This window comes from Drosophila grimshawi, unplaced genomic scaffold (genome assembly GCF_018153295.1).
Source record: "Drosophila grimshawi isolate 15287-2541.00 unplaced genomic scaffold, ASM1815329v1 contig_311, whole genome shotgun sequence".
NCBI lineage: Eukaryota > Metazoa > Arthropoda > Insecta > Diptera > Drosophilidae > Drosophila > Drosophila grimshawi.
In genome coordinates this window covers 3900324-3916416 of record NW_025063098.1, presented here as the reverse complement: position 1 = coordinate 3916416, position 16093 = coordinate 3900324, and the positions used below count along the sequence as shown (strand labels likewise).

Genomic DNA, 16093 nt, shown 5'->3' with positions numbered 1-16093 from the left:
GGTCGGGTCACAATAGACGATGCGTGTATATCGATGCCAGGCGACAACAAAAGCACAACAAATGGTCTGGCAACCTTCGATCATCATTTGGGCATCGAGTAGTTGTGCCTGACAGCTCCGTGATTGAAGAAGAAGCAGCATCAAACATAATACGCGATGTGAGAAATGGAAAAATATGCAATAAATAGCTGATTACAATTGTGTTACTATAGTTTTTAAGCGTATGCACGTGGCCTAATCAATTGTTACAATACCATAGCGCATACGAAAGATTCAAACTTCGCAAGGATAACCACGCAAAACACACGCTAAAATGGCGGATCCCCTGAGTCTTTTGCGGCAATACAACATAAACAAAAAGGAAATAATCGAACGTGATAATCAAATCATATTCGGCGAATTCTCCTGGCCCAAAAGTGTGAAGACCAACTATCTCAAATATGGGTAAGTGCAACACTGCAAATAAGGCCATATTGCAAAAATATCTAGCAGTCGGAAGTAACCGACTGCGTTATACTCTGTTTCCATTGTAGTCAACCGTTGACTCTCAAACTGTGAGTAAGTCGCGAGTGACTCTAGAACTGTAAGGCAAATCACATTTAATTTCGTGAATTGAGGTCAAAATAATAATAATTAACTGAAATCTGATATCAAAAAGCAAATGTGCGAATTGCGAATACCCTCTACGTTCTTGGGGGACAGAGTATAAGTGATTATAAAATTGCGCATTGAAATACATTCAATTTGCTCGATTGCAGCTCCGGGAAAAAGGGCGCTCCCCGTGAATATTACACGCTGGAGTGCCTGCTCTACTTGCTCAAGAATGTTATGCTCCAGCATTCGGTGTATGTGCGTCAATGTGCCGCCGAAGATATACCCGCTGTAAATCGTCCGGATCGTAAGGAGTTGTTGGCCTATCTCAATGGAGAGACGCCGACGTGTGCCAGCATCGATAAGAGTGCACCGTTGGAGATACCCACACAGGTCAAGCGTACGGCGGATAGCGATGCTGCGATCAGTGGCGAAACGGCGGCCAAGAAGGCTCGCTTCGAGGAGACGCAGGTGCAAAAGGTGCGCGAACAGCTCGCGGCACGCTGGGATGTCAATCAAAAGGAGACGGCCGTCAACATGGACAACATCAAGTCGCTGTCGGAGACGATGTCCGTGGAGAAGATTGCGGCGATTAAGGCCAAGCGTTTGGCCAACAAACGCACGACCATCAAGCGGACGGACAACGAGGATGCCATGGGCACCGATCTGCGCGCTATTCTTGACTACGATGTGGACAGCACCAAGGATATCATCAGTCGGGAGCGACAGTGGCGCACACGCACCTCGGTGCTCCAGAGTACGGGTAAACTGTTTGCCAAGAATATATTCGCCATGCTGCAGGGCATCAAGGCGCGCGAGGAGGGACGCAACCGGCCACAGATGCCCAATCCCATCAAGATGCCGGAGCCCACGCGAATTGCAAAGCCACAGCCACAATTGTCGCAATACAATCGTTACGATCAGGAGCGCTTCAATCGCCAGAAGGAGGAGACGGAGGGCTTCAAAATCGATACGCTGGGCACATATCATGGCATGTCTCTCAAGTCCGTAACGGAAGGTTCGCTCGCACAGCGCAAGGCGCAGGCAAATATGCCGCATGCTGCAGCGACAGCGCCGACAACTGCGACACGCTCCGCACCCAAGGAGCTGCTGCCGACGGCACAGGCGCGACAATTGCCGGCGAACGGGCCACAGAAGCGACCATCGCGCACACCGATCATCATTATACCATCAGCCAACACGAGCCTTATTACCATGCTGAATGTGAAGGACATACTGCAGGACTTGCGCTTCTTCTCCACGTCCGACAAGAAGCTGCAGGGCTGTCAGCGCGAAAGCGAAGTCCTGCTCCAGGTAAACCCACCCATTTGTTTGCTAACTGTGCTTGATTTAATATATATTTTATTTTATTTGTTGCAGCGCAAGCGCAATAATCAGACTGTCTCCTATCGCATCGTCGACAATCCCCTCAAGCTCAGCCAGCAGGATTGGCAGCGTGTCGTCGCCGTGTTCGTCATGGGCCCACAATGGCAATTCAAAGGCTGGCCCTGGGATGGCAATCCCGTTGAAATTTTCTCAAAGAGTATGTCTACCATATCAAAGTTGTATTATCAGATCTAAGACATATTCAGTTTGCATAGAAACAATTCCCCTAAAACTGAGTTTATATCTGAAAAACTAACAAAATTTATCCAATATACATTTGGATAATACAATAATGCGCTTAGATGTTTGGCAGAAACTTTTTATACAACATGTTTATGTTCATATCGTATATGACTTGCTTATAATAGATTGCTAGCAGATTTAGTTACGTTTTTATTTAATAGCTTATTTGTTTACTTTTCATCAAATGTATCAATTACAAAGTTTGTTATGCTTTTCACGATTTAATGTATAATCATTCTACCACTTTCAACTCGGTCACATTTGAGAATAGCTCGCTTATAGTTCATGATTTTCTATATCTATCTCTATCATAAGATAATAATTATCTTAAATAATAATGATTCTAGTTGGTCTTTATATGAATATTTATACTTTGTGTCAGTCACAAAGTCAAATATTATTTTCATGACTTTTTATATATCCCTAGTAACCAGTCAACCTTTCTCATATTTGATAATACCTAATTTTTAACAGATTGTTTTAATATTTTGTTAGGTTTTTGTGCGACAAAACTATTTGTTTTCTTTTTATAGCGAAATCTTTTTCAGACGTTCATTTTACAAACGTTTTATTTTTATGCTTTTCTGGAGTTTTGATCAGTGTATTTACTAATATCATATATGATAATATTTTGCGTATAATGAATTGCTACAATATGTTTTTTTGTGTAACAACTTATTTATTTGACCTTTTATAAGAATATTTATATAATTAAGTAAACATCAGTTACAAAGTGCATTCTATTTTTTTTGATAACAATGTGTACCACTAACAAAGTTAGCCATGCCTTTTTATATATTTGATTTTACACATATATCGCTTATATTTATCTCATCCGTTTCTCTTCCTGCTCGGCTGCAGTTTGCGCTTTTCACTTGTGCTTCAGCGAGCTGAAACTGGATACGAATGTGGAGCGTTGGTCGGTGACGTTGTTGCGTCTGTCCCAAAACAAGAGGCATTTGGATCGTGCCGTGCTAAGCAAATTTTGGGAGACACTTGACAAGTAAATAGCCTTTGAATTGTGTAGAAAATGAACATTTATATTAATGATCTATTCTCTTGCAGATATATGCTTAAGTACAAGCCCGATTTGAGGTTTTAATATGCTGAGAGGAAAGTTTTTGGTGCGCATTTGTTTAGCGCTGCACACAAAAATCAAATAATGAAAAACGAAAAACAAACCAAGGTTTATAAATCAGCATTAGAACTTTTGCAAAGCACTTTGAAAATATGCAAAATGTTTGTTTTTCTGTAATTGTACAATGTAAACTACGAAACAGAGCTAAGAAATATATAATTTGTATAATTAGTTATAATAAAAAGTTTTAAGACAATAAGTCAAGCGTTGATTTTAATTTATATCTAAATGAATATCACTTTTTGCGTAGAAAATAAACAACTTTAATTGAGTAGCATTTATTACATATATATCGCAAATAGAAATTGGAACAAAATCAAGCTTAGCTGTGTGTTCTAAACTAAACCGCGCCCATTTGTAAGATGGGCGTAAAGAGATTGTAGGCCTGCTCGATGTATTTAACGGCCGTTAGCATCTCGGCAAAGTAGGTGTTAACCCTCGCCTTGCCCTCCTCCCGGTGATCAGCATCCTGCTCATTGCTCTTGCTGCTCAGCAGCGCGGCATGGCGTTGTGTCAGCCCCTGGAGATGTCCGTTGAACTGTTTGCAGAGATGCACAATGCCATCCACCTCGTTGGCAGTGCTGTGATGCGGTTTCACCAGCATCAGTTCGGCAATCTTGTGCAGCTTGCACATTTCCAGGGCGCAGGCTTCGCTCAGTGCATTGATGCTCCTCGCATACGCCTGCTCCAGATCGGCTGCGGTCGCCTCCTCGGAGTCCAGCCAGCTGAGCGACTTTGACCAGTGACTGCAGTGGCAAAAAAAAAAAAAAAACATGTTTATATTACAATAACTGCGCAATAATTGGCTTTGCTTGGGTTTGAGTATTATTATTGATTGTGCCAGTCAATACGCAGTTAATAAATCAGTTAGTAAATCTATCAGCAAGTCCTAATTGATGGACTATTTAATATCAATCATAAATCATTAGTCTTCAGTCAATCGTCTATCAATCAACCAGTCTGTCTAGGCTATGAGTAAATCTATCAGTCATTCAGTTAGTTTATTAGTCAGTTCATTGCTCAATCAATCAGTCAGTGAGTCTGTCAAATGATTAGGTAGTCCATCAATCTGTCAAACGAACAGACCGTATCAATCAGTTAAGTCACTCACACGATCAGATATTCTATCAATCGGATTAGTCAGTCATGCGCTGTCAATCATTCTCACAATCATTCAGCGAGTCCATCAGACAGTTAGTAATAATAATGGTCAATCATCAATCAATAGTCTTCAGTCAGTCGTCCGTCAATCAATTAGCCTGTCTACTGATAATTTATTGAGTTAAGTAATCAGTCAGTTCATTGATCAATCAATCTATCGAATGATTAGACAGTCTATCAATCAGATTTGTCAATCAATTGGTCAATCACAATAATTTTAATATATATGTTAAGATTAAGGAGATCTTTGGTCAGATCCTCACCTGGTTACATCATCAAATTTAATGCCCAGCTCCGCATCCGCAATGGTTGCCGACAAGCGCTCGTTGAGCTCAGCAGGTGTATAGTCGCCCTCGCTGTCGCACTCCAAGTCCTCCAGCTCGAGCAGCTCCCTCACCTCACCGATGGTCTCCTGCAAGTGTGTGCAGTAGTAATAAAATTGATAATGGATAATCCCATCGATATATTCACCTGCAGTTCACTTAGCGCCCGTCCACTGACCGCATCGAGGAGTGTGTCCAGTTTCAGGCGTGACTCTTTGGACAGTATTTCGAGGGCTTCGTAGTGGACCAGGCCGCAATAGTTCTCGAAGAGCACATCGAAACGCAACTGGGCCTTCTGCTTCTCCAGCTGGAGCTGTTGCATCGTTTGCTCCATTTGGTCAGCATCCTTCTTGGCCTCGAGCAGAATGGCACTCAGATTGGGCCCGCTGGACGCATCGAGTCCCAGCAATTTACGTTTGTTCATCAGCTTGGGATCGTTGTCCTGCAATATGGTCATCGTCTTCTTGCCAATGCCCTCGAGCGTGTCCAGACCAGTGTTCAGCACCTTGCTGCCCAGCGTTGTCACCATGCCCAAATTGAAGGCGGCTCCTGCACTGGCATTTTCCTGTCTCGCTGCTCTCGTCTCCTCTTCTTCCTCGTCAGCCGTTGTGCTCGCTGTCGCTGGGTTAGCTGCCGCTTCGGCGGCATTTAAGCGCGCCAGCTCCTCGGGATCGGGTACACCAATTATCTGATTGAGGCCCTGATTTACGTGCGTTGTGATATTGCCCAGACCCTCGCTGGCTGTGCTCAGCACAGAGCTTAGTTTGCCGCCCCACAGGCCCCAGCCGGAAGACGCGGACGAATTGGAGGTGGAAGAGGCAGAAGTATTTGGTGGAACAGCTGCTTCATCTCTGGCAACATCATCAGCAATAACAACTTTCGCCTTCTCTTTAATCGCTTTTGCGCTGTTTTCGTCTGGCTGCTTCTCGACATGCACAAACTTGCCGTCGTCGTCATCGCCATCGCCCCAATCGTCCCAGTTGTCGTCGTCATCGCTTTGATTCCAATCATTGGTCTCCTCCGCAGTTTGTTTATCCTGTTTGCTTGCCATTGGGCGATTTCTTGTGCGATTTCCACGTATTTTAATTCGCTTTCTGTGGCCAAACACTTATCGACATCTATCGATAATTTAAACTGCGGTCATAATTAGTGCGTTTTTGTGCGCAAAAATACCACTGTGAGACAACAGTGCGCTTTTGATTTTAACAGTGGCGCGAACTTTCTTATAATTTAAAAATTTACTTTTAATCGTAGCTAATCATCTTGTGTTGATTCTTTTAATAAACACGATTCGAGACTGACTTATTATTATGTATAACAATTGCTTTAAAGTTTAAACACATTTAAACTGATTAGTAAACTTACAATTAATTTTGATAGCAAAGCCTTCTAAACTTTAAATTTGTTAAATTTGTATATTGAATTGAACTAGTTTATTCTAATCCTTTTTTAGTTTATAAATAAATCGCTAGTGTCATTAAGTATAAATTCAATTTCATAAGTTCAGTCAAACACTAAATGCTGCTCATTTATTTGCTACTCTTAATTCGCTTACTGCCCGAGTTATTTTTCTGTTTAAATACACACAAAGAAAACTGACCGCACATGCGACGCCCACATACATAACCTCAAATTGTGCTGTCAACGTAGAATAATAACAACAACAACAACAACAACAATAACTGACTGTTGCTCTTGTTAGAAATACATAAATTATTGGAGAAACTTGTGTCACCTGTGCCATTGGAATGCCCAAGTTAAGCTTCCACTTCGATGCCTTGGCATTCACACAAACACAAACACACACATACGCACACACGCACACACACACACATACGCACACACACACGCATGTAGGCAGACAATTTGTTGCCCAATGCATACAAATTGAATTGATATTAGTTTGTAAAATATTTAGGCATTAAAATACCATATGTATGGAGGTATATAAAAATGTTTATACGCTTATGTTGGTATTTGTATTTGTGTTGTTGTTGTTCCGTCCTAGTTTCTTTGTGCAAATGTTTTCCATGAAAATCTTTATTTTTGCGCAAATGTGCGATGTAAATTGTAAACAGAGATTCCTGTGCTGTTGTTTATCTATTTTACATTTTACATAGTAACTCAATTATACAAAATTTGTATGTTCATCTGCAGAAGATTTCTGAATGGACAACTGAATAAAAATTGGAAGAGAATTATATTTACACGTATCTCATTGTATTTGTATGCTCTTTTCTCGCTCTCTCTGTTCTCAGAGCGGGCCATTTTTATAGCTAATTAAAAATAGAGTCTATTAAGGATTCGATTGGTATTTTGGAAGCGTAAAATGTATAAGAAATCTTTTCAATTGCTCGCAGAGACGCACAAGTTTTAAGTGTATTTGCACATTGTGCCACACATATCTAATTGTGCTCATAAATAAGAAATGAACACAAACAAAATTCGGTTGTCAGCTGAAAGTTTGTTCGCTGCTAACCAGCATATAAATTTAGCAGGAACGCAAAATTAACAAACCAAGACAATTTACCTAGCACACATACACACACACACACCGATACACACGCACACGCACACCTTGGCATATACAAAGAATTTTCATAAACTTGATGCATACTTTTAGGCAGTTACACACACACACACATACATATATAGAGTGAGCGAGAGACAACCGCACGCATATTTCCTCAAGGAGGCTGCCATAAAATTCTCAGAGCTAAAATTTATCTTCGAGCTGTGCAAAATGAGAAGCAACCAAAAAGCAACAAAACGCAACTAGTCCAACATTTGTTTTTGTTATTCTTGTTGCCGCTGCTCCTTTCCACTCAATTTGCCTCTCTCTGTCGCTGCTCTGCTTGCCATTTTCCTTCAGAGTTTCCCCTTGCCGTATGATTAATTTTTTAATTAAAAATTGTAAGCATAGCATTGAATGACAGCGACAGCGCTGAGAAAACATTTACATTATTGCGTTTACCTCAACCGCTAATATGTTAACAAGTAAAAATTGTCGGAGAATGGCAGAGGGGTGCATGGCATACTTCAACTTTTTATTAAGTTAAGCATCAGGTATGTGAGCTCTATGATCTCATTGCCAATTTATGGCACTTGACGCATATTTCCTTCAAGGCAAATTTACATTCAATTATGCATTGTGGATGTGAACGATATAGTAAGAGGAAGAGTGGGAGAGTGGGAGTGGGGAGAGCGGAGCTGGCCAAAATAATTGCATGTTCGTTTTACAAGTGTTGGTGCCAACAATTAAATGCAAATGTCTGCCAATTATTGCCAAGATGAATTTCTGTCTAAAGTTTCATGCCTGAAGTATTAGCACACACACACATACAATCACACACGCACCGGCAAGCAGTGTGCAAAGCTCCGTGAAAAGCTCACCCAATAGCGGTAAATTACTAGTTTACATTCGCATATTTTCAACTGCTTATTAAATGTTATTGACAGCCATGGCAAATGCATCGTCTTAAATAAAAGCAGCTTAAATATAATCTTTAATAGTCTCAAGTAATTATTGCTGCTTTTTTGCTGCTGGCATTATGTTTGATGTATTTTTAAATAAATACATTTGTTTCTTTTCTTAAATTGCTATAATTAAATCGAGTTTGGCAATTATTAGAAATGTATGTTTTATTGTTTATTGAATGTTATTGTTAGCCTAGAAAAAGGCCAAATGAGCATCACTGATAATCTGTGGATTCTTTTCATCATATTATTTCAACAAGGCTAAAAATAGATCCCAAGCCAATTTTATATTTGATCAATCAAAGTAAGACTTTTCTTTTATTTGTTGATTGTTTGGTGATTTCTATTTATAATTTAAATAAGTTTTTCTATGTTTTTTTCCACGGATGCTTTTCAATCAGTTGTGGAGTTTAAAACTTTTACTTTTAAAAGTCTCAATTGGCAATATTAATTTAAAAAATAACTCTACTCTTGCAAGATAGTTTGAATAATTACTTAATTCATGGAATCCTTCGATTGGTAAAATGTCTTGAAATTTGGGAGATATTTGGTAATTAAATAATAAATGCTATTGGACGTTTGATTAGTAGCATTAGAGTCACAACAGAATCTCCTCTATCTTGTTGTGTAATATTAGTATTAATAGTATTAATATATATATAGTTAAGCTAACGATCTATTAATTCTCTTATTTTATCTTAATTCTACAGTCTGTGATTTAAAGTCTGCTTTAAGTTTCTTTTGCCACTCAGTTTGAGTAGCGAAGAAATAAATACTTGTAGCATTATTTTAACTTAATTCCATTGAGTTACTATTACCATTTTGTCATTCAAGATACAGTCTTATTTACTTGTTAGGCTATTGAATGAGAGTGTTTTTTTGTGTTCAAATTGATTCACAGCATGTTGTCTGCACACTCAAGCCCAACTCAGTTATTCACAATCAAAATTGTTTTAACTGTGCACAGATAGACGAGACCACAAATAACCCGCTAGGGGTCAAAGGCAGAGATCATGCAAAGGGTCTACTTTGGCCGATATATAAACGTATATATATACATACATATATATATATATATATATATATATAAGTGTGTGTGTGTGTGTGTTGTTGCGAGTGTGTTCAGGCAAAGGACATCTTTGTCATTTTTCCCCCACAAGCAACTAATAAAGGAGCTCATCATTGTTGTTGCTGTCTGCTGTCTGTTGTACAATGTTATTGATACCTCAGCATCCGTTTAAGCACACACCCCCACACACACACACACACACACACACACACACACACACACACACACACACACACACACACACACACACACACACACACACAGTGTGACATACAAGGGAACCCTTTTTGGGCAATTCCCCAAAGTCTTCGGCTTTGCTGCTGCTTCCTCTTTTGGGTGGAGTTTGGCGCTATCTTGAGCTGATGACAATAAAGCAAACTTCCAGCTGTTTATTAACATGTTTCTTTGCCAATATACATACATCTTATATAAATACACACACTCACACACACACACACACACACATCTAAATATGTATTGCTTTAAGTGATGTTGATAGGCAAGCGGCTGCTGTTTGTCTGTTTACAAGTTTCGTCTTACGAGTGAAAAATTCCTTTAGGCCAAAGTGTGCATTAAGAAGATTGTTTTACTATTGTTGTAATACACCCGCACACACACACACACACACACACTCGTTTATTTATATATCTATATATATGTAACCCAAAAATACCTTAACTACATGACATCGCATTGGCAGACAAGACAACTTGCCTGCAGCTTCGTTTTGTTTCCTTCTCTTGTGCCACACTTAGTCCCCCCACCACCCACTGCTACGCTATCTGCCACCTATCTGTTTGTATACCCTTTATCCATTAAATTGTATAACAAGGCATTCTACTTTTGTGGAAGTGTATGTAACAGGTTAAAGGCTTTATTTATCAAATGAAAATCAATTTCTAAGCGAACCTTTTTTTTTGTTTTATTCTTAAAGAACAATTATTTTAGATTTCGATTGCAGTTGAGCTTCTTGGATTGCTTCCTTAACCAAAAATTAAATGTGATTAAACTTTTGAATTTTGAAATATTGGATATACTCGTATTTAGTTAATTATAATATTTCTGTGAATGTTTAAAACCTCATTAAATAAACGAAATTAATACTTAAAATTTAACTGTTAACTTTTAATATATATATGTGCATATTATACGTATTTAAAAGATAACAGAACAGTTATTTCATATTCAAAATTTTAAGGAACACAGTAGGATATTTAGAGAATATTTATAAAATTTATAATAATAATTTATTACTTCTTATTTTTCAGCAGAAGAGTTGCATCCTTCTTAGATGACTATGTAGCTTTTGTTGCAGGATTGCTTACAGGGTATCGTGTAGTCGATGACTCTTAGCTCGCATGCTTTTACTTGTTCTTTCGTTCTCTGTCTAGCTCGCTGTCATTCCACTCAACAAAAGGATTCAAATTTCATTAAATCTCATACAAAAGTATCAAAATGCCATTGTTGTCATGACACACACACACATCCACACACACACTTCCACACACACACACACACACACATCCACACACTCACACACACGAATTGCATTTACGTTCTTTAGCCCCCCCAGCCCCTCTCCGCCCACTGGGAGTCTTTCAGCTCGCTGGATCCTTGTCGACACCAAAGTAGCAGCATCTGCAGGCTGCTTCAGTCTCTGGGATACATATTGGTAACTGCTTTTACTTTGGGCTGGGCCTTTTATTCGATTTACGTTTCAACTTGCTCAAATTTGTACTGTGTGTTGGGTGTGTGCTGGGTGTGTGGGCGTATACAGTTTTCTTGAGCTTAGAGCCCAGGCATTGATCGCTATCATCTATAATGGAAAACTTAATTGACTAGACAACACTTTGTTGCAACAAGCATCCAACATCAAGCGACAAGTGCTTCGTGATAAGCGCAAACTACTCGCAAAGCAGTTAACTTTCTTTCCTTATTTTTTCATTGCCTCCTTAAGCATTAGCTGCCACATAAACTTTTCGAACACCCCCACCCCCCCAAATTAATTCCCATATGCATGGCTGTTCCCAAATTTGAATTCGTTTGAGAATTGCCATAGTGAATTTAATCAATTATTCAAATTGAAATTAATGACAAAATTATGATAATTTTTAAACTAAACATATTTTATAAAATGACACAATAATTTGATTTAAATAAATAATTTGAATATTAAATATTCTCATCTTAATTCGAGACAGCTTTGCTTATACAAATATTGAATGATTAAATTTTGTAGGTACTGCAAAATATTTAAAAAAAACTGTCAAAAGTTCAATTTTGAATAGTGTAATAAAATAATATTTATTGGTTAGTGATAAGTTTGCTAGAAGAACGCAGATTGTTTAACTGGAGGAGGTCTTGTGTGCTTAAGGGGTTGCTTGAGGGTTACTTTGTCTTCTACGTCAAGGAAGTTGGTCTGCCTCAAATCGTTTAAGTCTACTTCTAGCCAGTGAATTAATATGAAGAATAGCGCCAGATTAGAGCCAGATTAGTTGAAGTGGTAGGGAAGCTTACAAAGGTGTGTGCTAAAGATTTAGTTCATGTTAAGGCATAATAAAGTTCATTACTAATCTGCATATTTCTAAAATTGATAACAAAATATATCCAAGTTTTAGGGTCATCTATTTATTTTACATATATTATTAATAAAAAGTAGTAATATTTAAAGATTTGACATATATACAAACTTTGTAGATAGCTTATTAATTCATATATAATTCATATAGTTGGCTTCTAATGAAGTTCGATTTTCTACTGAGCACACCAAAGGTTATTTGTTGTCTTCACCAACCTTTGCATTTCAAGCCGAAAATTGTTAGGCTGTGTAGTTAGAATGTTCGCAAGCTGTTAACAGCCTTGTTCTATATTTATATATATTTATTTCGAATGTGCGCTTTGACTTGAGTATGCACAAACATTAACGGCACATGCCACATTAACATTAAGAGCATTAACTTAAACATGTATACTTAACTGTAGTCACACACACTCATCGTTCCCCGCTCACCCGTTTACCCGCTCACCCGCTTACCCGTTTACCCGCTCACTCGTTTACCCGTTTACCCGCTCACCCGTTTACCCGTTTTCCCGCTGCTCGTTCAGTGTTCCTCTCCTATTTCTTGTTAATCCCTTTTATTTGCTTTTTCCGCGTGTTTGTCGTTTGCCGCAGCTCCACCAATTAGCTGTCGTTGCTGTCATTATTTCTTTTACCTGTCAGCAACTTGGCCATACCCATTACTTTATTCACTAATTTACACATTTGGTAATTTACAAGTCTACTTAGAGGCTGACAGCAGGGTATGCCTACATCCACACACACACACACACACACACACGCGCACAGCACATTTGCAATTATTTCAATCAACTGTGTCGCGAGTGCCACACACAGCCTCAAAAATGTCTGTGTGTGTGTCTGTGTTTGTGTGCAGTGGCTGCCTAATCAGGCATCCACAATTTGGAGTTGCCACCCATGGCACCAGCATTCGTGGCACCATCCTGTAGATGTCTCTATCATTTCAACTTTTGGCAAACAAACTTTTCAAATTGCTTTCGCATTAAAAATCACTAAAATACGTTTTTCGCATCACTGCTTACAGAAATTACGTTACTTTCTGTATGTGTGTGTGTGTTTGTTTGTTTGTTTGTGTGTGTGTGTGTGTGTGTGCGTGTGTGTGTGTTGCCTGTTTGCTTACGTTAAGTGTCATTAAGCTTTTGTCAACTCATCAACGTCACCTTCTGCGTCGTTTGTTGTTGCAAAAGTTAAACATATCAAAAACATAATGCCAACCACTAAGATATGGCAATAACTAATCAATTAATGTTGACTTATAGATGCCGTATAACAATTTTAGTAGTACTGTTTTGGAATACTTTTAATTTCTATATTTTCCAGGGTATACATATATTAGTTAAACATGTGCCAAGCAACTAATTGGATTGCAGATATTGCTGCTTTTATTCCCGGCAAGCCACATATGAGCATCAAACATTTCAAACACACGTTGACCACAGTTAAACTGCTGTAAACAATATGGAAATCTCGTCAACAGATTTATAAGCCAGCACAGTAAGAAAACCGCAAATCATTGGCTCAACTCGTCTCTCTCTCTCTCTCTCTAAACTCTTATTTGCTGCACGGCACAAAGAGCGAACCCACAAAGTAATATTGCACATACGCCATGTGGGACTTGTGTGGGTCAGGAAAAAAAGTGGTAGTTGCTTTGTTTGTTGGCTTTCGTTGCATTTGTTTTAAACTTGATTTTGCATTTACTTCAATTGTGGACAAATATTAATTTTGTGTGAAAGAACTTTTAGGAAATTGAAATATTTAAATGCCTATCACAAAATTTAAATGGTTGATCAAATTTAAGGTGTTTCTTTAATGGGTAGAAACAATTTTGTATCACTTGTGTTTTTTTTTTAAAGCTGTGACATTCTTAATAGCACAATGCTTATTGTCCATGATTGTTTTATTTCCAGCTGTGCACAAGAAAAAAATGTTAGCAATGACCAACATTATTTTTTGTCTTTTTTTTTTCAAGCATTTTCTTTTCTTTGCGGATTTTGTTACATTTAGAGTTGGAAGACTTTGCCACTTTCTTATGGACTGTTAACTAATTCAAAGGTATGAAATCATCAGGTTATTTTCCCACTTTTAAGCATTACAAAATGGGCGGATAATTTTTTAAAGACATTTAGCATATGTTTGATCTAAATTAGGTAGGTTATTCACGATATGTGGATTAATTTATTAGTTATTTACTTTGCTCATGAAGAAAATCCATCTAAAATTAGAAACATTTTATAGATATACGACAAACAATTTCTTAAATTGAACTACCTAAAATGAAAGCCCAATCAATATCCGTTAAATTATAAATATATTCCTTAATAATACAAATTATAATTTATTATATATTGAAACAATTCTTTCAGATATTCAGAAAACACTAATGAAATTTGCTCTCTCGAGTGAGAGTTTTGACTGCTACAAATACTTATCATTTATATATAGTTATTATTAACAATATAAGGATACTTTTAGGAGTAATCCTATTTTTACTCTATAGAAATAAACCCACTAAAACTAACCATATTAAGTATTCTTTGTTCTCATTAAGGAACTAGCGCTGTTTGTACTAACAGATTTTATGCAATAACATGCTGCTCATAATTGGCCACAAATTGAAACCCATTTTCAACTGAATGTTGCAGGATATGATGACGTGTACTCGTATGCCACATACCGGCTATATCAATAACCGGATGGTTGGAAAAATGCAATTTTAATTAGCCGAACGTGCGACAAACGCACGTAAAACGAATAACCGCAAGATGGTGTTGCAATTAGGCAACTGCAACTGGCGACAGTCAGCAATGCATCATTGCAGCAATGTGCACTGCTGTCAATCCAGACTGCGTCAAGCAGCGTATCAGTTCGACAGTCAGTCATTCACTCATTCAATGCAACGTGCTGCTTCAGCCAAACAAAATTATGTGGCCACCATTTGCTGGTGGCACATTTCGCGGGCAACTGCTGAGAGAGGGGCGAGATGTGCACCAAGTGAGTGCGAGAAAGAGAGCGAGAGAGCGAGAGAGAGAGAGAGAGAGAGGTACTGCTGGCAGTCGTTTGTTTTGCAATGCCCAAATTACTTTATCGATTTGCCCAGTACGCTTGTACAACTTGGTATATTGCATGCATCATGGGGATGGGAAGCGGGGAGGCGGGGATTCAGCATCAACGCTGGACAAACCGACCACGCTAACGAGCCTCATTAGTGGCATGCGTGGCAATGTGGCAGTGGGGAAAATGTAATATGGCATGGGGCATGCTGAAAAGGACGCAATGACATTGGGCACTCGTTGTCCTGTTGACATGTGAGCACCACGAACGTGATTTCTTATTCAGATTCGCCAAATGATGATTGCCACAGCTATGGATTATTTCGCAGCAGCTTTTCGGGCTTGCTCAAGGTTAAAACCTAGAAATTTTCAACTATTTGTAGGTAAAAATAGTTTGTACCCATACTTAACGGCAAAGGTACCAAGTACAAATATACTTCTATGATTATCTCGATTTCACAACTTGGACAAAGCTATAATATCCTCTACAAGTATATAAATTCGAACAAATTTACAGATCTTGCAGCGTCATTTCGATATTGAGTTAATTCTATGCATACTTGTTTTACTTTTGCCAACTAGGTGTACAAATGTGAAATATTTTTAACAAAAAGATTGATTAGCCAACAAATATTAACTTACATAATTTATTATCAAAAATAAAAAAATGTATCATCTCTCAAAGATTAAGCTTTGTCTCGAGTTTTTTATTATCTGATTAGTTTGAAGTTACCTAAATTTAAAGTGAAGAAATGACTGTGAAATTGACACAACTATCCATGAGTTAATAACAACTTGTTGTTGAGTAAGTTTACTAAAAGTAAAAAATAGGCTATCATCCTTCAAGAAATCAGTTTTTTCTCAAGTTGAATTATTTTCAATTGATTATTTGAATTACCTAAAATGAAAGACCGTTAAATTTACGCAACTAGCCATGAAATTTGTATTTATGTTTTTGACATTTAATCCAGACGGCTACTTAATATGCGAAACACAAAGCAATCCAATGTGACAGCAATTAGTGAATGCCTCAGGGGCGGTTGGGCTGAAGAGGTGGATTTATTAAAATCGAAATCA

General features: G+C 38.2%; 2 protein-coding genes across 2 annotated transcripts; one reads left to right on the top strand and one right to left on the bottom strand.

The window, feature by feature from the left end:
• The first annotated feature begins 111 nt into the window (after nt 1–111).
• On the top strand, nt 112–3557 carry LOC6563911 (parafibromin). Its single transcript, XM_001990454.3, has 5 exons — nt 112–444; nt 759–1905; nt 1972–2134; nt 3082–3223; nt 3286–3557. Exons 1-5 carry the CDS (start codon nt 314–316, stop codon nt 3320–3322), a joined length of 1620 nt encoding a protein of 539 aa, XP_001990490.1. The 5' UTR covers nt 112–313; the 3' UTR covers nt 3323–3557.
• A 48-nt stretch (nt 3558–3605) lies between these two features.
• On the bottom strand, nt 3606–5950 carry LOC6563912 (protein FAM114A2). Its single transcript, XM_001990455.2, has 3 exons — nt 4991–5950; nt 4783–4931; nt 3606–4104 (listed from the first exon to the last, which is right to left on the bottom strand). The coding sequence occupies exons 1-3, from the start codon at nt 5891–5893 to the stop codon at nt 3699–3701; spliced, it is 1458 nt and encodes a 485-aa protein (XP_001990491.1). The 5' UTR covers nt 5894–5950; the 3' UTR covers nt 3606–3698.
• Between the last annotated feature and the right edge of the window lie 10143 nt (nt 5951–16093).